General features: G+C 47.3%; 2 protein-coding genes across 2 annotated transcripts in view; one reads left to right on the forward strand and one right to left on the reverse strand.

Annotated features, from left to right (window-relative positions):
• Window positions 1-3772: 3772 nt before the first annotated feature.
• CD180 (CD180 molecule) lies at window positions 3773-8965 on the forward strand. Its single transcript, XM_026035488.1, has 3 exons — window positions 3773-3916; window positions 6254-6420; window positions 7143-8965. Exons 1-3 carry the CDS (start codon window positions 3773-3775, stop codon window positions 8866-8868), a joined length of 2037 nt encoding a protein of 678 aa, XP_025891273.1. The 3' UTR covers window positions 8869-8965.
• Window positions 8966-15716: 6751 nt separating this feature from the next.
• Window positions 15717-21350, reverse strand: part of MAST4 (microtubule associated serine/threonine kinase family member 4) — a 91234-nt gene continuing 85600 nt past the window's right edge. Inside the window, exons 25-26 of the mRNA XM_026036818.1 lie at window positions 20899-21080; window positions 15717-20067 (exon numbers count right to left, since the gene is read on the reverse strand). Of these exons, the coding sequence (XP_025892603.1) occupies window positions 16169-20067; window positions 20899-21080 (4081 nt within the window). The 3' untranslated portion in view covers window positions 15717-16168. The remainder of the gene's footprint in view (window positions 20068-20898; window positions 21081-21350) is intronic.

Here is a 21350-nt window from a genome sequence, read left to right on the forward strand (position 1 = left end):
TACATTTTATCTTGACATTTTATTACTGATATAAGTAATATATGAGTATAGCATATAAAAGTAGAATAATGTACATGCACTACAAAACCTATACGATAAGCATAAGAAGGGAGTGAGAATACAGGCTATCTGGTCTGCTTAGCATTAAAAAAAGTCCATTTTTTACCTCAGTAAAAAACAAAGATCCATGACTGCTTCACGCAGTAGAAGGTGGCTTCTCCACTAAGCTGCTCAAAGCCTTTTCCAAGGCAGATTTTTGAAAAATCCCAGCATAGCCAGCGAGGGTAACACACAACTGCAGCCACCCCAAGGCAGCATTAGCAGGGAGAGTGTGCCGAGGCTTTGCTTTGCAGAGCAATGCACCAGTCAGTAATGCATTCAGTCAGTAATTCCCATCCGCGCTTTCCTTCCCCCGGAGCAGCTCTGTCCCGGCTATTTCGGGTTTGCGCTCACTGGAGGACTCCAAGTGGCTCCATGTTTCCCAAGGGGGGGCAAACACCAGAGCACGGGATGTGGACTGGGTGGCCGGGAAGGACGGCATCTCCTGGCTGCCTGGCAAACCGAAACCCCTGCCTGCAGCTTAGTCATGCTGCCCCGCAAGAAAGTGACATGGGCTTCCCCCTTGACATCTGGGACGCTGCAGAGAGCCTGCTGGGCTCAGCACCGCCACAAAATGCAGAGCCTCTCTGGCCTGAGACCACATGAAAGCTGCCACGGGCAAGAGCTGCGTGAGGACAAGCGAGCTGGGAGATCCCTCGCTCCAGCACCATAGCCCAGAATCTTCCCAGCAGCTTGGACACCCCATGCACACAGTGTCTGGATGCCTCCACCACGCTGATCTCCCTAGCTATGCTCTGCTTCCTGCTTGCCCATGTGTGCAAAGCCTTCAGAGCCAGGGTCATGTCCTGTAGCTATCTCCTTCCTCCATTCAGGGCTTAAAAATTAAAACTGAATTCAAAAAGCAAAATCAAACGTTGCAACACTGCACCGCGGGATTGCACATGATGACCAAGCCTCACGCTAGCTTCTCTTTCTTGAACAGTAACCTGATGTTTTTTGTGGTAACTCTTGGCACATCCTCCTGCCGCTCCACCTCGCTGCAGGTGTTTCCGAGGGGCACGGCCCAGCGTGCGGTGCCCCCGGCACCAGCTGCCGACCACACACAGGCTTTCCTGCTGAGGATGCCGAGGTGCCCAGCCACGGGTCACTGCCTGGCCACCGTGTCCTCCTCGGCATGGGGAAGGCGGGCACCAGCTACGGGTGATTCACCCTTCTCGTGCCAGGTTCGAGCGAGGTTCCTCAAATCGAGCGCAGAAGGGATTTTAAAATGGAGAACTTCAAGGGGATTCCCAGGCCTCCTCGGGACTCTCTTGCTTCAAGGGAAAGGGACCTGCTCGACAAAGTCACTTGTGCAGCGTTGGACAGTTAGCGCTAAGGGAACTGTCTCGTGGGACCAGCTCACCTGCGCGTCCCTATGGGACCTCACTAAGGACAGCGGTGACCCACTCCCTGAAAAGGAAGAGCCCCTAGAGGCCTGAACCTGATGCAGAGCTCCTGCCTCCAGCACACGGCCCCGCACCCATCTTTCCATCGCTGTTTTTCCTGTGTCATTGGAGGGAGGGCAGTTCGTGCTGCGCAGCCCTCCGGAGCACTGACCAGCCTGGGAGGTGGCAAGCAGCCGCTGCCCAGCGCCGGCTCAAACCTTAGGGAAGCCTTAAGGCTTGCAGCCGAGCGCAGAGAAAGCCAAGTCACAAACTAACAGATATTCCCAAGAGGCCTCTCCTGGCGACTGCCGTGGTCCGACAGCACTTCCAAACAGGTTCTCCGCGCTGCCCAAAGGGTTCACCCAGCACTCGCAAAGCGCCGTCACCAGCATAAAAACCAGAAACCAGATACCATCCATCCTACCTGGTGTTTCCTCACACAAAGCACTCCGGCAAAACACTTCTACCTTCTTGGACTTGCTCATTTATGAGCACAAAGAGCAAAACGACTCAGATGGGCCCACGTCCTGAATAATTCAAGCATTTCTGATTATTAGTCTTCTTTTCTAAGCTCAGCAATTGCTTGTGCACATGAACAAAAAGTAGAACTTCAGTCATCCAATACCAATTTTATAATGAAATCTTCATTTCTCAAAATTGAAGCAGCCTCTTGAATTCATTATTTGCATCATAAAGCTTCCCATTCCCTCAAAATCAAAAAAAGAGAAAAGTCTCTGGGGTTATTCCCGTCCTATTAAGACTATGTAAATTCCACAACATTTATATTAATATATTTGCAAAGCACAAAGAGGCAAGACTAGCTTAAGCCGATATCCCCTCCTGATTTAAAGGTCATTCCTTGCAAAACAGTACATTTATCTTAAAACTGAGGTTTCTGATACGGGTAGGTTAAGGGAGGGCTTTTACCTTCCCCTCTTTGCCCCCTCCCAGAGACAAGAGGCAGGTTGCAGGGACACGGGGAGGCAGCCAGGCTATGACATTCACCTCTCGGGCTGCACTATGGCAGCATCCCATGTTTTCCACACAGGACCCCGCTGCTGAGCCTGCAAGACCATCCCTCAGAGCCCTCCGAGCAGCACCACGGAAGCCCCAGGTAAAACACAATTAAACAGCTCGGGTATTTAATTGCTTTGACCTTTTTGCTGACGACCTCAGGGAGAGCAGGATTTCAATAGATGTGGAAGTGGCTGTAAAAAGAGGTACAGAGCATGAGTGCATTGGGGTATGTGGAGCTTTTCAACAGCTCATTCAGCAAAGCTCTTTCATTTATAAAATTCAAAAGGAAATAAGAAGAAAAATTAAGAGAAGCGTAATGAGACGTGCAGAGAAGCATCGCAGCAGCAGATGCCCCGTCCTCTCCGCACGCAGGCGGCCACGGCCACCAGGAACGTGTGGGGCCAACATCTCACCCGCACCAAGGGCTTGGGGGAACCAAGGCAGCCCCCTGAGATGCCACCTCCGCCCCAGAAAGCCCCACACCAGCCAAGGTGGCCCTGCCTGCCCCTCCTCTTCATTAGCCCATCGGAGTGGGCTCCCCAATATAGCCCTGGAGATTCCAGCCTACTGCCACAGACTTACCAGCCTACTGTCCACCTGGGAAGGGAAAAAAAAAAAGGAAAAGAAAAAAACCCCAAGTGCCTTGCAGCTTGTAAGCAACATGGCTCCCCTTCAGAAGATGGATCAGCATCAATAACCAAAACACCAGGGGAAAAGAGTTCATTTGTAGATGGAGATAACACTTTTGAGTGTTTGCAGTTGCTAATGAAGAACATTTTTCAGCCTTTTACAGTAAGAAAGATTTTGAGAGAGAAAGTTTTTGAAAGAGAAGTCAGTCTCAGGACTTGTGCCTCTGCTTTGGCTGCTTTGCACTCTTGTGAGCTTCAGCGCCAAACTATCCAACTCAAGAGACTTTTTACTGCCTTAACTTGCACATTGGTGGAAAGCTACATTCTCATCTCCCTCTTTTTTCCTCTACCTCCTATTTCGCTCTCAAGTAACCCCACTGCCTTTAGGGGAAGATTTTGCCTTACATGAATGTAAAGACAAATTTCTCTCGTTTTCCATTTTTTGTGCCTACTCTGTCTGAGAAAAACATCAGTGCACAGTCATTTGACTATATTTAAAGCAAGGAAGTTCCTCTCTCACTCTGAAACTGCTCTTTCTGCTGGCACCAAGCCTGGTTGGTTTGGCAAGCACCGCTTTCTTGCAGCCTGCTTGCTAACAGGCTACTCCAGTTTGCCTCAGCTTTGCTCTCCTCTTCCGCTGGGATGGAGAGAAGATATCCAAAGATCACTCCTCTTAGGAATACACCTCAGGCTGTAATGGCTGCTTATTTATACCTGCTGGTTCTGGCAGCGCTCGCCTGCGTTGGCCGCGGAGCATCCAGTGCTGCAGACACGGCGTGCACCGAGGTGAGTGATGGGCACTGCTCCCCGCCGAGATAAAGGCATCTTTCATGGGGATGATCAATCTTCGAGGCCTACTTGCGTGCTGGCATCTGATTGTTTTAAATTGCTGAGAGGTTTTTCTCAGAGGGACCTGCAAGCCTTTATCAGAGAGATAAAGCAGATGTCTCGAGACATGCTGGGTTAAATCAGTCACTTGTGCGGGCGCTCCCTTTCCCTTGCTCATTCTCACACAGGTCCGTGCTCTGTCGCGCTCTCTTTTTCATCTGCCCTTTTACTTTCCAGAAAGCCTGAAAGATGACAAACTCTCAAAGGGATATTTACAGCAAGTATCAGAGCTAGACAGAGCACTGATATAAGGATTTTGTCTCTTACGCTATGCTCTATATAGGAATTTGTATAGGATGGGATGATGGTGTCTCTTGCTCATAAATGGGTATTTGCAGTTTAGGACTTGCTGTATCACGTGAAAACAGCAAGAATGAGAAAAACAATTTTCTTTTTCCCCCCAGGGTCAGGAGGAAGGAAGCCCATAGTACTTTTTATGAAGATCTCCTTTTTTTCCTTTAAACTGCGTGTTACAGCAGTCAGCTTCACGGGTTCTTTCTTGCCCATCAGTGTTGAAGCAGAGGCTTTTCCCCAGCCTGCCTCTGATTGTTCCTATAGGGTCCTATCCAAGTGCCTCTGGAGGGACCCCAGCCAGGCATTGCCACGAGGAGCCGGCACTGCACCCACTGCTGCTGTGAGGGGACACATGTTCCCGGAGACACATCTCTGTGGACCCCAACTCCCCCAGGCAGGTGGGGGGCCGAGGAGCCTCCTCCGACCGTGTTCCTGTTGCAGCTTTTCTCTCTCCAGTGCGGCTGTTTAACGCGTGCGTTTCCGCGGGCTCTGCCGCCCCGCTGGAGGGCACGGGCCCTGCTTGGTCTGCAAGGCGCCAGGCACCGCACGCTCGGCCGGTGCACGGTGCCCCCAGGGCACTGCACGCTTGCACCCAAACAAGAACACAGCGCAGCCCCAGCACGCACGCCCCTTGCATTGCGGCATCCCTGCCCCTGCAAATGCCTCCTCCAGCCTTACCTAGGCAGGACCTTCTGCGGGCAGCATTGGGGAGGCAGCAACAGGGCTGCCTGGGGAGGCTGGAGCGCACGGCTGTGCTCGGCAGAGCGCTCCAGCTTCCAGCAGGGAGTCCCCTCCAGTGACTCTGCCAGCTGCGTGCTGCCAAAGGCAGCCCCAAAGCCTGCAACTTATGCACTGCAATACTGGTGCATGTAGCTTAAATAATGTTCCTCTTAGCTAAGAGATGGTGAGACAGGGAAACCCTGTGGTCAGGTTAGCCAACCGTTCCACACGTGCTCGGGGCTTGTGCCCACTGATGTGCAAGTCAGGAGCCTCTGGGCTTCCTGGCAGGGTGTTTTCAAAGCTGCTGCTCTCAAGCTTGTCCAGAGACTCCATCCCTCCCAGTCGGGCCTCGTGCACCAAATAATTTTGGTGCATTCAGCAGGGTCAGGATGCTGCTGGTCTCTCCTCAGCCTCGCTTGCCAGGCTGCACCAGGTGGGTTAATCACTGATCACTGCTCTGCAGCCTCTGGCAACGTTCAACACATCGAGCATTTCTCTTGCTTGAAACAGCAGCACCAGGCAATTCCAGGGCTGTGTTTTTGTGCATGGATTGACATCCATAGGCCCAGGCTTTGACTGACTGCAGCACTGTCTTTGCACCACTGTCTGGAGGCAGAACAGAGATGCTTAATGAATCCCTCTGGTATTCAAGGAGTAGACTTTTCTACATAATAGAGCTTCTTTTTTTTTTTCTTCCACTTAAACTGAAAAGTCTTCACAGAAAATATGAAGACTTGCTGTATCAGATATTACCAATGCCCAGCACGACCTGAACGTTCCTGAACGTCATCTTACTGCAGCATCTAACAGCAACTCAAATCACATTAATCTGAAGTTTCCTAGGCCTGCTCTTTTTCCTCCTCTCTGCAAGAGTCTCATAAAATTTATTTTAGATTAAGCTGTCTTAAAAAATTCATGAAAATCAATATTAAAAATACCTTGTGAAGAGTCTTTCTTATGGATTAATAATTCATCCCATCCAGAACAATAAACCTTCTCCATATGTGTTAGCTTTGATAAGCACAATAGTATAGATGAGACTCTTCAGATGAGTCATTCATTTGGAAAATACTCCGTACAGTCCTAGGATTCTGCATTTCAAGCCTACATTAAGATTTCACAGTTATGACTGTTACGTTCTTAAATAATTTAAAGTTCTGTTTGCTTTCGTATTTATATTCAGAGCCTGCATTTCAGAGCTTCACTATGTATTCTCCACAGATTACAGTCAATAAAAGCTACAGCTGTGAAGGTTTAGGCCTGACAGAAATTCCTGACCAGCTACCCACCACCACGGAAATCCTCGACTTCAGCTTCAACTTGCTTCCCACCCTCGAGAATTTGACCTTCTCCAAGCTGAACAGGCTGCTGTACTTGGATCTAACAAGGTACAGTAGATCACAGAATGGTTAAGTTGATCATCCTCACCTTCTTGGGAGGTCTCCTTGGTCAACACTCTCTGCCTTCACTCAGGGTTGAAGGCTCCCAGATTCCACAACAGCATGGGGAACCTGGCAGTAGCATCTCCAGGCAATTGCTGGTATTTCCCTTAACCAAGATTGATACAAGTGGGTATCAATCAAGTGGATATCAACAAATGGATAACAATATCTAGGCTTCTCCTCCAGTAACTATCATTTGCTGGACAGTGGGCAAAATACACATTTTCTACACATTACAGTTGCTAAGTCCAACAACATGACTAGAGTGACTTTTTAATTCACTTTTCCATAAAAATGCTGTTCATAAATCCTGAGCAAAGATAGGTTCAGTGGTTCAATGCTTTTAAGTGCTCATCTTTCTCTCTAGAAAGAGATTTTAATTAAAAAGTTTGACACACACACAAAAAAATTAGGGTTTCCCTGACAGGGATTTCGCACTCATCATTTCAGGGCAGTTTCCTCTGCTGTAACACTGCTTCCTCATGAGGACTCTGCATTTCAAGTGTGTTTACCAATCCCAGGTGAGCGCCCTTTGCAAGGGAAAATGCAGTTTTATTCTGGCAAAGGCTGCTGCTCATGAGCTTTTACATGCCCGTTTGGATTACTTCATAGTAATGGAAACTGCTGAGGTGCCAGACTAGTGATGCAGGCTCTGTTGCTTTCCCAAGGTGTCAGATCAGCTGGGTGTACGAGGGTGCCTTCCACAACAACCCCCGGCTGCACACCATCGTGCTCACTGGAAACCTGCTCCTGTTCCTGTCCGACACCGCGTTTGTTGGCCCCCAGGCCCTGAGGCAACTTGTCTTAACACAGACAGGAATAAGCAGACTGTCCTTTATCCCTATGACAAATCTCGCCAACTTGGACACTCTCATCTTGGGCAGCAACCACATCTCTTCCCTGCAGCTGCCTCCCAGCTTTCCGACTCGGAACCTCCGCTACCTCGATTTCCAAATGAACAACATAAGAACAATCACAGCAGAAGATGTCAGCGTCCTGCAGAAGACCAGTAACTTAACTCTCATCTTTAAAGGCAATGACTTTTTGTACATTGAACCCGGAGCTTTCCGGTCCAGTTTCTTCAGTGTGGATTTTGGGGGCTGCATCAACATCCCTGGGATCTTGGCGGGGATGCAGAACTCCTCGACCCGCACCCTTTGGCTGGGAACATTTAACGACGTGGAAAAAGAGTCCTACCTGAGCCCTGACAGCTTACAAGGCCTCTGTAAGGTCACTGTGCAGGATCTCTATCTGCAGCTACGGCACTTTGAAAGCCTGAACGCCGCCACGTTTCACTGCATGACGCAGCTGCGGAAGCTGGACCTGACCCACACGCACCTCAGCGCGTTGCCCGCTGGCATCGGCGGCATGACGGCGCTCACGGAGCTGGTGCTCAACGAGAACTCCCTCGAGCACCTCTGCAATGCCAGCGCGGCCGCCTTCCCCGCCCTCACACACCTCCGGCTCCGAGGAAACGTGCGCAGGCTGCGGCTGGGCTCGGGCTGCTTGCAGGGAGCGCCGAGACTCCAACACCTCGATTTAAGCCACAGCCGCATTGACAGCTCCGAGTGCTGCAGCCAAGCGCTGCGCGGGCTCGGCGCCCTTCGCTACCTGAACCTCAGCTACAACTCCCAGCTGCACGTGGGCGACCTGCTCTTCAGGGAAGGTGCCAACTTGGAGGTGCTGGACGTAGCGTTCACTCAGCTGCACATCAGCACTTCAGAGGGGCCTTTCCGAAACCTCCATCTCTTGCAAGTCTTGAATCTTTCCTCCTCCCAGGTCAACAGTAGCATTCCACATCTCTTTCAAGGTCTGGAAAAGTTAATGGTCCTGGACATCAGTCGGAATATCTTAGAGTCAGGGATCATGCCAAAGAGCAAACTGCTTCAACAGTTAACCAATTTAGAGGTACTGATTTTGGCATCCTGTGAATTGACAGCAATAGATGGCCAAGCATTTCACTCCCTCAAGAGGTTGAGGCACGTTGACCTGAGACACAACAAACTCACTACAGTCAGCGCAGATGCATTTTCCCATCTTAAGAGCATCTATCTCAATTTTGCCCACAATCGGATTCAGATTATATCCCGTGACAAGCTAGTGTCCCTACCCAACCACAGTGTCATCAATTTAAGTTACAATCCTTTGCAGTGCACTTGCTCCAATATTGGTTTGATCACTTGGTACAAAGAGAATCTGGATAAAATTGAAGACCCTGAAGAAACAACGTGTTCTGAACCCAAATCACTAGCTGGTGCTCAGCTGTCTACTGTGACTGTCTACTGTGGGATCAGCACTATGGGAATCATTGCAGCTGTGCTGGGTATTTTGTTCTGTGTTGCCATCTTCATCTGGAGCGCTTGTTCTTTCAGGCGAAGATACCAGCAAATCTGAGGTTTACAGCAATTCGATTAGGATGAAAAACAACCCACAGGCTTTGTTCCTTGCCTGTATTTTGTTTAACTTTTTAAATACTTTTTCAATTTCCATTATAATTTTAGCAAAACAGAAATGTCCTTATTTCATCAGGTCTTGAAAACTAAAATTGTGTCTTGAGCCTTGAGCCTTCTGCTGTGGAGATGCCCCCACAAACAAGTTATATCATCCGGTTGTCTCTGATTTCCTAAAAAAACTGCTTGAAATTTGGAAAGTTCTTTGCCATCCCCTCAAACCTCTCTCTACGTGTCTCTCCATGATAAATGAGGACCATCAAAAATCTCAGATTTAACCTCAAAATTTATAAAAATAGTCAAAAGTCTTGGGGGAACTTGGCACTACAGATACCTGCCCTTGTGAAAAGCAGCTGCCACCAAGAGCTAAGGGACTTAACCAAGCACGTGCCTGCCTTTCAGTGCCGGGTCAGTAAGGGACAGGGCAGAGGGGCCATTTCCTCCTCCAGCTGCAGAACAGGAAAGAAAAGCAGAGATTGCAGAGGGGAAGGCACAGCAGGAAGCAGGAATGTGAGCTCAGAGGTGTGCGTGGTGCTCACAGCTATTTCATGTCACCTCTCCTGCCTGAATTCCTGGAGTGATGTAAAGACTAGGACACACTCTTGGCTGCAACAGGACACACTAAAGCTGGGAGGGAGGGAAGGCAAAATGAATTTACTGTTATTTATTCTTAGGAAGCTTCTGAACCCTTCTTTCTGATATCACAAGTGAACAGATCCAGCGCAACCCAGAGCACGTGCATTTGGCCATAGGTCTAATGAGACATATGATGAGAACTCCGTGTGTCTTCTCATCTAATCTGGGTGACTATAATGGAACTTTTGGTCCTACTGCCTCTATAAGCAGCTACCCCTGAGGCAGAGAGGGTCTCCATGGTGTCTCCACAGAAGGATGCAGCCTCCTTGTGCTTTCCCCTGAAGGGGACACTTACTCAGTGAGCCATGGGAACAGCTCTCTTAAAGCACTTCCCATTGGGGTCTTCATATTCAGTGACACTCTTGCCCCAGAGGTATTTCCTCTAAAATTTCCTTCATAATACACTTGCTATCTTTAATTTCAAAGATTCCTGCTGGACTAAAAAATTTCTGTTGCCCAGTGCTTAAGAAATAACCAGCAAGAACAGCTGGCATTTTTGTCAAATAAGAAGCTCTGATTTGGTGCCTCCGCATGGCGGCTGCGTCGCCTGCCCACGGTGGCTGCGCTGCCGCCCGAGGCCACGCGGCGCTTTCCGACGTTTCCTCTCCAGACGACTACGAACACATCCATGGTTTGGGGAGCAGGACACGGCTGGTGTTCACAGGCCTCACATGCATCCCCGGTTCCTGCTCTCACTGATGAGCAATCCACAAAACCCCTTCCCTCACCCTGCAAGTGCACATCATGTTTGAACTGAAAACATGTTGGGCATCAAAGCAGGCTGGGGCAGCTTATATCGAACATGGGCTTCCTCAAAGGCTGATCTGACAGAGAGAAATGTCACGGAGCAAGGTAAGCTATCAAAGAGCAGCTCTGCTTGGCTCTGAGAGCAAGGCAGATGAGCACCTGAAAACAGCCTAGAAATTCAAGGCCTTTTCCCCTCCCTCTGCAAACACAACTGGTTAAACAAGCGAACTCCAGCAATTGTGTTATCTAGTAACACAATCTGCAAGAGAGAAAACTACCTAGCAGGGCAGTTCAAGTGGTGTAAGAACTCTGACAACCTTCAGTTTTTGCTTTCCAGCATTAGCTGTTAACAGTCATATAAGATGAGCTCTAATATGAGCTCCCAAGTGCATGCATGCCTCAAAACAGACATGCTTCTCAAATGGCTTTCTTTCCAAAGTTGTGGGTCCAAGAAAGCGATGGATAAATAGTATAGTTTAAAGAAAATATGACACAGTTTAGAGCTTGGAAATGCCACTAAAAATTTCTTCAAATTGGCAGGCAATTTGCTTCAAATTGTATACACACACACACACACACACACACATATGACAATACATCTACAAATAGCAGCAACTTCAGTATCAGCACAACATTCAGGTTTTCCCCTCACTTTCTGAAATGCCCCACTTTTCTGCCCTACCCATCCTGCTCAGCACAAGTTATTTTTCATAACAATCATAGAGTCATTTCTCGTCATTTTAATTTTCTCTTGAATTACTTTCAGTGTGACTTGCTCAGAGCAGGATCTTGGCTTTTTCATTTGTCCGTAAAATACCATCACTTTTCAACAACGGTGCTTGAACAGCCTACACTGTGTATTTCAAGACAGACACACCTTGAATATAGGAGCTGGTTATTCTAAAAGAATGTTTTATGTCACTTATGTGTCACAATGTCCAGATCATGTATTAAAGTTTTGGAAAGTTAAATATTTATCCTCTGAGATTATTTAGCCAGGGTATAAATGGAATGTGACATTAGATTTATTTTTCTTTATAGAATTTATATACTCAATTAAGCTCTCATCTAATGCAGTCAAATTGTTCTAAGACAGAACTTGTATCTCCTACTTTTCAAACAGAGCTGAGGATCCAACACACAAAGAGACCAAGCGAATTGCCTAAGGTGAATGGCAGCCAACAATTAAATTTACAACCATCCTGGCTTCTGGGCTACAGACACCACCAGAACTTTGGTTCAGTACAAAGCTGAACAATGTTCTGCAAAACAGAATTCAATCTGAGTATTTGCGGAGAGAAGTAAGTTACATTCCAAAGATTAATAAGCATTTATCTTTCTTTCAATTGTACACAAGATTCAGAGATTCAAATCTTTTGAAAAAGTTTTATACAGCATAATTGGTGGCCGGCCAATTCTTAAATCCACATACTTAAAAAGAATATCCTAATGTGGACAATCATCTTTAAGTACTTTCTCCTATTCACCACCTGAGTCCATGCCTGGAAAAGAATGAGATGATCCCCTTTTCCAGCCACTTACTTGCACTATGCCTGCCAGTCCCTTAAAAGCACAACGGAAAATCCCCCACATGTACAGGCTGTGGCCTTCTCAAACACCCTCATGCTCCCGCATCTACATCACACCTGCTTTTTCTGTGTGCCAGACCTTACCTTCATCTTGACTCGTTTCTCTCTTGTCTTATGGTTCCTCTGTGTCCTGCTTCACCATCTCTGCAACCTCCTCCATCCATCCTGACTCTCCAACATGTCCTACCCTCCTCCGTTCATTCAAGCCCCTCTGCATTAGTCTTCACTTGAGCTTGTCAGTGCTCAAACACTGTTGCACAGGCATGGAGAGAGCCCCCCAAAAACCCAAAAAACTATTGCTAATCCCTGCCATGAACAGTGGGGACACACACTCACAGTATCCTCTTGCCCTGTGATTTATTCTTTTAAAGCTATACTCTCCAAAACAAAGCATGGCAGCCCTTGCTAAATACAGAAGTGCATATAAGGCCTAAAAGGCCTTTGGAACCTGTGTGTTTGGGGAGGATGGTCCCTTTCACACTACGAAAGGGCACTCACCCCACGCAATTGCAGAGCCTCTTATGGTGGTACAAGTGAGGTTGAAAGCCGGGGCACATGAGGAAGGAAGGGGTAACCTCCCGCCTTGTCTCTCCTCACACGGCCCCCTATCCTCCTGCCCTGGACACCACGGATAACTAACCATGGCGGTGCGTGGCGCTTCACATCTCCCCACAGGGAGACGACGCCGCTGCCCAGGCAGGGCGGGCTCAGCAGACAAAATGGCGGGCATAGCAGGCAAAATGGCAGACACAGCAGGCAAAAGGGTGGCCCCAAGCCAGGGTCCTTCCTCAGGGCCCGCACCTCCTTCCTCGCACCTCCTTGCTACCCCCAGGGCTGTCAGCCCCGCGCTGCCTCCTGCGGCTCGCGTCGCTCCCCACCAATGTGCCCGTCTTGCAGGGCACCTGCTTTCTGATGGTTCCAGTGACTCCGAGCGCTCAGCGCAGCCTCCAGACCCTGCTCACCCGTGGGTTTTAGGGAAGGAGAGCACAGCAGCAGCCATTGCTCTGCGACGCTTCCCCCATACACAGCCAGCAACAGCAGAACAGAGAAAACAAGGCAACAGCAAAACACAAATAAAAATAACAATCCCCCCCCCCCCAAGGCAGACATTTCCTGGCACGTGCTCAGCAGCTGTGCACGGCTCCTCTACCAGCGAGAGAACACTGAAAAAGCCCAATGTGTTACACTATGCACTGCAAGCGTGAAAAGATGTAAGCCAGGGCAGCAACAATCCTGTGGGGCTTCTCCTGCCAAAAGGATCCATCCAGCAGATGCCAAGGTCCCCGGCTCCCGCTCTCCTGTCTGGTTCACTGCATCTCTCTGATCTTCTGCGATGAGAAAGAATAAAGGGAGATTTGATATTAACAAGTGGAGATTTAAAATCTGAAGAGGCTGAGCATAAGAGACATGCTCCAGGCATTGCTTCAGGTCAGGAATTCAATCAAATTAAAGAAAAAAAAAAGTATTTTGAGAAGGTGCTGCAGTGAACGATGGTGCACACACTGGCAGAGATGCTCACGTGTCACGTTACGACCTCCTGCTCTTCCTAGCAAATAGTCAGCAGGTGCTCCACACCCTGAGAGCCAACTGCAGCCCCTGGCAGACAGGGTGCTTGGCTCTCCAGACCTTCTGCAAGTACCTCACAGCTGCTGCTTTTGACCAGGCTACATTTCTCCCATCACAACATCCTCGGCCAGCACGGACCTTCTGGGCTCACCGAGCAAAAAGGGTAACTGCCCTCCCACACCTGCACAGCAAAACAGGGACACAGCTTTTAAGTTCTAGCAGCAAAAAAGTAGTTTGAAAGAGAATGATGACAACACCGCTTCATGCTGAATTTTTATTTCAATATTATGCAACTGCATAAGTATAAATAATTGTGTTCAATATACAACAGTTATGCCATCCATAAGGAGTTTCTTAGAGAAAATAAGACTGCAAACACTTTATTGCACAGACCCTAACTTTTTTTTGTTGTTTTTTTTTTGTTTTTTCCTTCTCCGTAAGCTGAGAAATCTACAGCAGGAAGTCTACAAAGGAACACATCAGATCTACAATCACGGAAAGACTGACCAAGAAGCACACAGGAAGGAGGATCTCTAACAGCTCACTGATAAGGTAAACACCAACAAACAGGTACTACATAAACACACGCTTAAGCACTGTTACACTTCCATAATGCAAAAAAAAATTATTTGTCAGAAGTGATAAGGAACTATACAAAAATATACATAAACGTATGCTGTAAACAAATAGCTAGATGTGCTTTAAAGGAAACAAGAGGATAGTTTAAAAAAATCCAGAAGACTGTAAACTAGGAAATACCTCCTAGACAGAAATGTTATGATACTGAAGTGCATTAGCATTCGTTTGTAATAACTGCCAAAGCACAGATGAACTGTAAATGTTGAGACCATTTCTCTTCAAAACTGCTCAAAAAGTATTTTCTGTCACTCACTAGCTCCTCTGTGAACACATGAAAGGTAGAATGAATGTTCTGGTGCCACCTGAAAACTCAGGGCTTGTTTGGGATTTGGTCTTTCCGTGACAGGCTAGTTGGAATCCAACGCAGCTAGTGACTGTAACGAAGCCTTTCCCAGGGGGAAAGTGGCCATGTCAGCTGTCATGCAAGCCTCCAAGTCAAGATGACACTGTGCTTTTACGAACACCTTCAGAGCTTTTGAGACAGAAAGACAATCCATAAGCCCCAAAGAAACAGGTAGGGGCTTAGCCCTAGCGTGGGTATGAACAACAGAAATAAGCAAAAATACCATCTTATTGATCCCGCTCATTTAAAAACACTCACCTGCAAAGATACCTTGTAGTGCTCCTGTACATGTTTCAAATTTTACCTTTCATCCTTCAAAACAAACTGAATACCTCCACGCTAAAACGATCAAAGTCTACATGTTCCACAGTATACAAAATTTAAATAAGGCTTAGCAAAAGTAAAAAGACAGTCACATTCTAGCACCAAATAGCTCCAACAGGTTCCTTTGTTACAAAAAATGCTTCTCTTTTAATTACATTATTTACTTTTTTTGCATACAAATAAAAAGATTACGTTATGAAATGTATGGAGCTACTCAATGCATTTAGAAATGAATGTGAAAACCAGAATTACTTGCTAAAAACAGCAAGTTAAGTCTACAACGTAAGGCCCCTGCTATGTATTAAAATGTATCGGATGTCCTGAACTTTTCTGAGGATATGAAACTGAAATTGCTTTTTTTTTTCTTTCCTTTTTACAATTCATAAAATGGGAAGAAAAAAAGCTACAGCTGCATGAAGCTAGTTATGCAAGCTTGTATGTCATAATAATACACACTCTCCAAACTGATTAAAAACCAGGGATGGATAAAGTACTGCAAGTCATGTGCTTATACTTGTGCCTCACACTGTAAGGGCCTCAATTTAAAAAAGCTCAAGGAACCCGAGAGAGGGCTGCAGCAGAACCTAAGCACACCGCATGTGCTCCAGAGTCTCGGCCTTGTCTGAGGTGAAGCTCACGGGACACGTTCCCTGGGGACAAGCCAAGAACAACTGTTTTACCAGAGAACACTGCTCTTCCCGGGAAGCGGCGCCAACAGGGCGCTCCTCCCGCATTAGACCTACTTTAGGGGACGGGTTTTGTGCGGTAGGGAGATACAGCTAGATCTCATGGTAGATCTGGTGAAGCAGTTAGCCAGGTACAGTACTATCAAAATCTGATTATTAAAAATACATGTAAAAACTCACAATAAGTCACCATATTTATTCTTTCCTTTCCTTTTTTTTTTTTTTTTTTTTAAACTCTAGCTAGGATTTTTACTAAGTAAAAATGTGGCATATTTCTGTTTTCCAGTCAGACCAACGTTTGTACAAGCATGTCCATGCCAGGTCTGAGTAATTTTAGTAGTTTCCATATTCGACTATGGCAAATAAGTGGCAAAGCAACTATCTTAAAAAAGGGGGAGAGTAAACAATGCGATCAGCAGCAAGGTATATATATGCTACATTCAAACCCCAAACACATCACCAGGTATTTACAGAGGAAATTTTTCTTCAACAGTTCTCAGTTGTAAAGATATTTTTTATACAAACACTATATGGTAACAGTTTTACCGGTTACATTTGGGAAGGCATTTTGAAAGACAACTCCTCTGTCCCCTTGCTTCAGTGACACGAAAGCTTTGCTGCACAAGGACACCACACAGTGCTGGTTTGAAGGTAGTCAGAACACACTGCCATGTTTCCAGCCAGTCTTGAAGTCCCATCTGGCAGGTACTAGAGTCAAGAGGACTTTTTGTGAGGACTGCTCCGCAGAGCGTCCTTTCCTCGCCGCTGCCGCGCCGAGTCCTTGTCGCTGCAAAGTGCGTTGGGGCGCTCAGGGGTGGTTGCTGACCTGGGTAAATCTTTACCTACGGTCTGTTTTCTTGGAGCAGAAGGCTGAGCCTGCACAGCATCTTTTCCCTTTACATCCACAGTGCTAACAGAGAAAGACCTGTCTTGATTTCCAGGCTTCCCCCCAAGGTTTGAAGCAGCCTGGTGGGCTTCGACTGCAACAGTGGCACTGTGCAAGGTCACCAGTGAAATACTTTTGGTCATTCCTGTCTTGCCACTTGCTATGGAAGAGGGGCTTTTCTTACTCAGTTCTTTGCAGGTGGCTGCAGGAGGTTCAGGGGAGGCTGCCTTGGCCTTCGCTGCAGCTGCATCGCTCTTGGCTGAGGATGAGGAGGATGCTTCTTGTCTGCACTCGGGCGGGTTGGCTGAAGAAGTCGGCGGCTTTCCCGGCGCTGCGGCCGCACGGCAAGAGCTCTGCCCCATGGCAGCCGAAGAATGTTTGCTTGCCACAGGCTTGATCACGTCCTCTGGCTGTTTCTGATTAACGTGGCCTTTCCCTTTTGCATCTTGGCAGCTTTTGCTACTTGTGGTTACTTTTTCTGCTCCTTTCCCCCTGGCATCGCAGCTCGTGAGGCAAGGGGAAGGCTCTACTTTCCCACTGTCACGTTGAACATAAAGTGCGTCAGTGCATATTTTTCCTTCGGGTTTTTTGTCTGCCGAGATCGTCTGGTTACTAGGGCTTCTCTCTACCTCTTTGCTCAGCAGCAGAGTGTCTTTCACAGTGGGAAACTTTGGAGACACAGTCTGTTTTTCACTGAGGTGAAGATGCTTTTGATCAGCAGATTCCGCCAAGCCTGCCGGTTCCTGCCTTTGCATTAGCTTAGAACTCCCTGGGCCTGCTGGTGCCAGGCCACCCGCACAGGATCTGGGTTTGGTTTCAGGAGCGATGCTACTCATTGGAAGGGTGGATACTGACCCAGGTTCCAAACCCAGAGGCCTTTCGGCCAGAACATGTTCACTGCTCGTTTTTCTCAGAGAGCCTGAAACAACAGAAGTATCTTGCACATTTTTACTGGCACCTTTTCCATCTTTCCGGGAGCTGGCAGACACCTGAATAATTGTATCTTTTTCTTTTACAGTCGGAGTGCATGTTTTTTGTGAAAAAGTCTGTTTATCTGAGTGCTTAGGCTTGGAGGAACTATTATCAGAGACAGGCCTGAATTTATTACTGCTGCTTTCCAGCACACAGGTGGCAGCAGCAGCAGGCTTCACGTGCTCCACACGAACATCCACAGCACAGTTTCTGCTTGCAGGCTCTTTCACTGCAGGGGAGCCTGAGGCATTAAGTTGCTGCTGAGGAGTGTGGTTGGCCAGCTCTCTCTCAGGAGCCTGCAGCCGAATTTCGCTGGGCTGCTTCTGATCCTTCTTTCCCAAATCTCTGGAGTTGTCCTTCAGTATAGAAGGGCACAGCGCAAGCTTCTCATTTTTAGGATCACAGTCTGCTGAAGATTGCAGAGGCCGTTTGGATGGAACGGTTTCACTCTTGGACTCAGCAATAACTTTCTTGGACTCGCTGAAAATCTTCTGCTTTATGTCCCTCTCTACAGAGCTACTTGCAGCGGTGACCTCATCTTTGCCTGGCTGTTTCAGAGCATCTCTGCCATCCTTCAGTGCATCTCTGCTATCCTTAGGCTGTGCCTTGGGACCAGCTGCCTGCACTTTGCCTTGCATCTGAGGTGGAATGGCCAAGTCAACAGAATATTTTTCATTGGTTTTGGCATAACTGCTTGTCAGGACATTCGAGACGGACACCTTCAGAGAAGACTCCCTGACCACCTCTACCTTTGCAGGGACAGGTTCATAATTTCTCTGGGCTACTGGCTGTCTGGCAGGCAACTCTTTCTGTGTTTGCTTCTCTTTTTCTACAGCTTTTTCAGGAGTGCTTTGGACAGTAGAAAGCTTGGAACATGTCTGGGTAGTTTTAAGACTCTGACTCTGAATAGCACATGACTTAACCTCCACAGAATTGTCCTTTTGTTTTGAAGGCAAAGTGTCTTTCCTTTGGACAGCTTCAGAAACGTTGCCTTTAGCAGCTCCACTAGGGACCTTCTTCTCTGTCACTACTTGAGCAGTGACAGGGGTGGCTGATGGATTTTGAGAACTTCTGCTTGCTTGTAGAAACTGGGGCTCTAGCACGGTGGCTTTGCTAGACTTTGAATAGCTTAACAGCTGCTCTTTCTGACTGTCCAGCTCTACCTGCTCAGCACCCCCTTGGGCTAAGGGGAGCTTAGGAGATGCCCCATCACTGCTAGTACTCTGCCCTTCTGGCAGTACACACGGAGGCACTTCAGACTTTGAAGCCTGTGGCCCAGAAAGTAAGGCAATGTCCAGTGTTCCTTCTATTGGCTTCAAACAGGAAACAGATCTGCCATCCAATTTATATTCTGATGGACTTTTTCTGACAGGAGACTCGGTGGAAACAAGGGTTGATTTTTCAACATTAGCTTCCACTCGGACATTCAAAGCTTTGAGAGGGACGAAAGAAACAGAGCTAATCTGAGCAGCGTGGGCACTGCTGAGAAATGCTCTCCCATCAGCAACCGTAGTGCCATCCTGTTGCATGTTTATGGGTCTGACTGTATTAAGCTGAAAGCATTCATGAACACTTGAAGTCAGTTTGGGTTTTAGCACTGGACAAACACTGTCATCTTTTTCTTCAAAGGACATTTTCTTCCTAAGATAATCAATATTTGCAAGCTTACCATCTAATCTTTCAAATTTGACAAATTCTTTTGCTGATACATTTTTATCTGTATTTTCTCCCTTTCCATTTAGTGTTCTGTCAGAGGACTGAGGTAGCGCATCTTGCAGTGTACACGGTGGGGAAATTCTTTTGAAGTCATAAGAAATGTGACTGAGTTCATTAAGCGGAGACCCATGACACAACATCTGTGCATCTAAAGCAACACAGTCATTTGATCTTAAGTTTGCATTCTTTTGAAGGGTGTCTTTGAGTATGCCACCAGCTGACTGAGTCTCCAGAGTAACAATTTTTGTTTCAAACTGGTTTGATCTTTCTAAAACCTTCTGAAATGCCTTTTTGTCCCTTTCTTCCAATCTGAAGGTAGTGAGATTGGGATTTTCTGGCTCACAGGAAGGTTCATGTATTTTGCTTGATTTTTCAGCAAAATCTTGCTTTTTCATAACAATCTTGACCTTCAGTTTCTCTCTGTCCAACTCATCAATGGATTCCTGCCTACCTAATTTTCGGGAGATGGGGCGTTTCAAGCAGCCCTGCTCTGCAGGCCTGACCCGCGTGAGGGACGGTACATCACACACGTTCTCCTCCAAGCTCTGAAGGATTACTTCTCTTTGGGACATCTCTCTGTTCACTTCCTCCTGAGTCACTTCCAGACTGTGTTTCCGTGAACATAAGTGTTTCTTATCACTGCCGTAAGAGGGCGCAAGTTTCTCTTCAGACTGGACTCTCTTTAACAGGGGAGACCTGGGTGGCTCGGCGCTCTTGGGCCTGACAATATGCCTCACAATAGTCGGAGGGGAGTGCATTTTGCTGGGGAAGCTCTGAGCTATTTTTGTGTTCCCAATGGAATGCCCCAGCAGCGGGGAGGGAGATCGCTGCGGCGACGTGGGCTGCGGGGTGGGAGAAGGGGTTCGTGCCAGCGGCGAGAGGGGAATGCTGCCGGCCGACTTGCGCCGGCCCGACCGGTACCTCTGCCCGCCGAGCTTGGGGCCCAAGCCGTGCAGGGTGCTGGGTCTGATGTGTCCCGAGCCAGCTGGAGAGTTGGGAGCACTTGAACTCGGCGAGCTGCTCTGGGAAGAATTGGTACCTACAAAAAGAACAAACCAAACAAGCATAAAATACTTAGTAAGATCCTTTGAGTCTTGTCTAGGAGCTCAGTGAGAGGCAGTACTGCTGTTGACTCTGAAGACCTATGTGCTGTCTGCCACAACACTGCAAGACTTGGAAGGTCTCAAGTGACTGGCCTGCAAAAACTCATCACTCATATCATGCTGCTGCTTCTCCCCTTCCTTCTCCATCCCTTCATCTCTTTAAATGATCATTCCCTTCTATTTCTATAGGACAGCTAAAGCTTTCTAAAACTTCAAAGCAATGATCAAGGGTTTCAAATGACTTACCTCCAGTAGATTTGACAACAACATTCACACTGCAACTGTAGCAAGTGGCATAAGAGGGGCAGTGAAACTCCTCTGGGAGTCAGAAAGGTGCCAGTACCCCCTCATTTCAACAACAGAGCAGCGTTTGAGAGCCCATGCTAGTTCCTCCATGATGTGACTACTTCCTCAGTTTCATTCGTATATTAATTTCTCCGAAGCAACATTTTACTTTCCACTGGTGTCTTCTAAGCCTGGATTATTTATTGTGCATTATTTACTCATTGCCCTTGGCTTAGGCACTGGACCAAATCTACCAGGCAGTCTCCTAAAAAAATGCTTCATTTTTTTTTCTTCATGTATCATGTAAATATCTTGGATTTTGCATCAGAAATGTTTTTCTCTTTCCAGAAGGAACGCAGATGCTCGGTGATTACCTTTGTCAGAATTAACTATTCTTGGCAGAACGTAACAGATTTAGGAATTCACAAGCATATGCTTCCAATTCCAGTTATTTTCCTTTACCCCCATGTCTTCCCACTCACCAGACGGGAAATCAGGAGTGGAGCGATAGCTTGGGGTAGGCGACCTGGGAGACAAACTGTGAGTTGGAGACCCTGGCAAGCTCTCTCCCGATGAAAGCGACCGGTTCAGGCAGGAGAAACTTCTGCTGGTGTGGAGCAGGGGAGAGGGCTGCTTGGCCAGCTTTTTAAAGAGAGATCTCCTCCTAATGTGAGGAAAAAACAGCATTATTTAGACATAAGTTGTACAAAAGATATGGTTACTGGGTCAAAGCTCTTGAGGCTGACACTGCTCCACCCTCTCATCGCTTTCAAGAAAGTAAATATTATATGTATGTTTACATGAAAGGAAACCACACTGTAGAAACAAATTTGAGAAAAAAATGGCTCTATTTACTAATAGGGGGAAGAGATGTTGAAAATAAGTCCCTTTGTAATAGAATATATTTCTTGCATTCTAGAGGAACCTCTGGTTT

The sequence above is a fragment of the Nothoprocta perdicaria genome, unplaced genomic scaffold (genome assembly GCF_003342845.1).
Source record: "Nothoprocta perdicaria isolate Ctin4 unplaced genomic scaffold, notPer1 scaffold_1, whole genome shotgun sequence".
NCBI lineage: Eukaryota > Metazoa > Chordata > Aves > Tinamiformes > Tinamidae > Nothoprocta > Nothoprocta perdicaria.

What these genes read in the sequence shown, in the direction of transcription:
- CD180 (XM_026035488.1), top strand. Translation starts at nt 3,773, where the DNA reads ATGGAGAGAAGATATCCAAAGATCACTCCTCTTAGGAATACACCTCAG. An exon ending in CAGACACGGCGTGCACCGAG is followed by an intron (nt 3,917 to 6,253) that starts GTGAGTGATGGG and finishes TATTCTCCACAG; the next exon opens with ATTACAGTCAATAAAAGCTA. An exon ending in CTGTACTTGGATCTAACAAG is followed by an intron (nt 6,421 to 7,142) that starts GTACAGTAGATC and finishes TGCTTTCCCAAG; the next exon opens with GTGTCAGATCAGCTGGGTGT.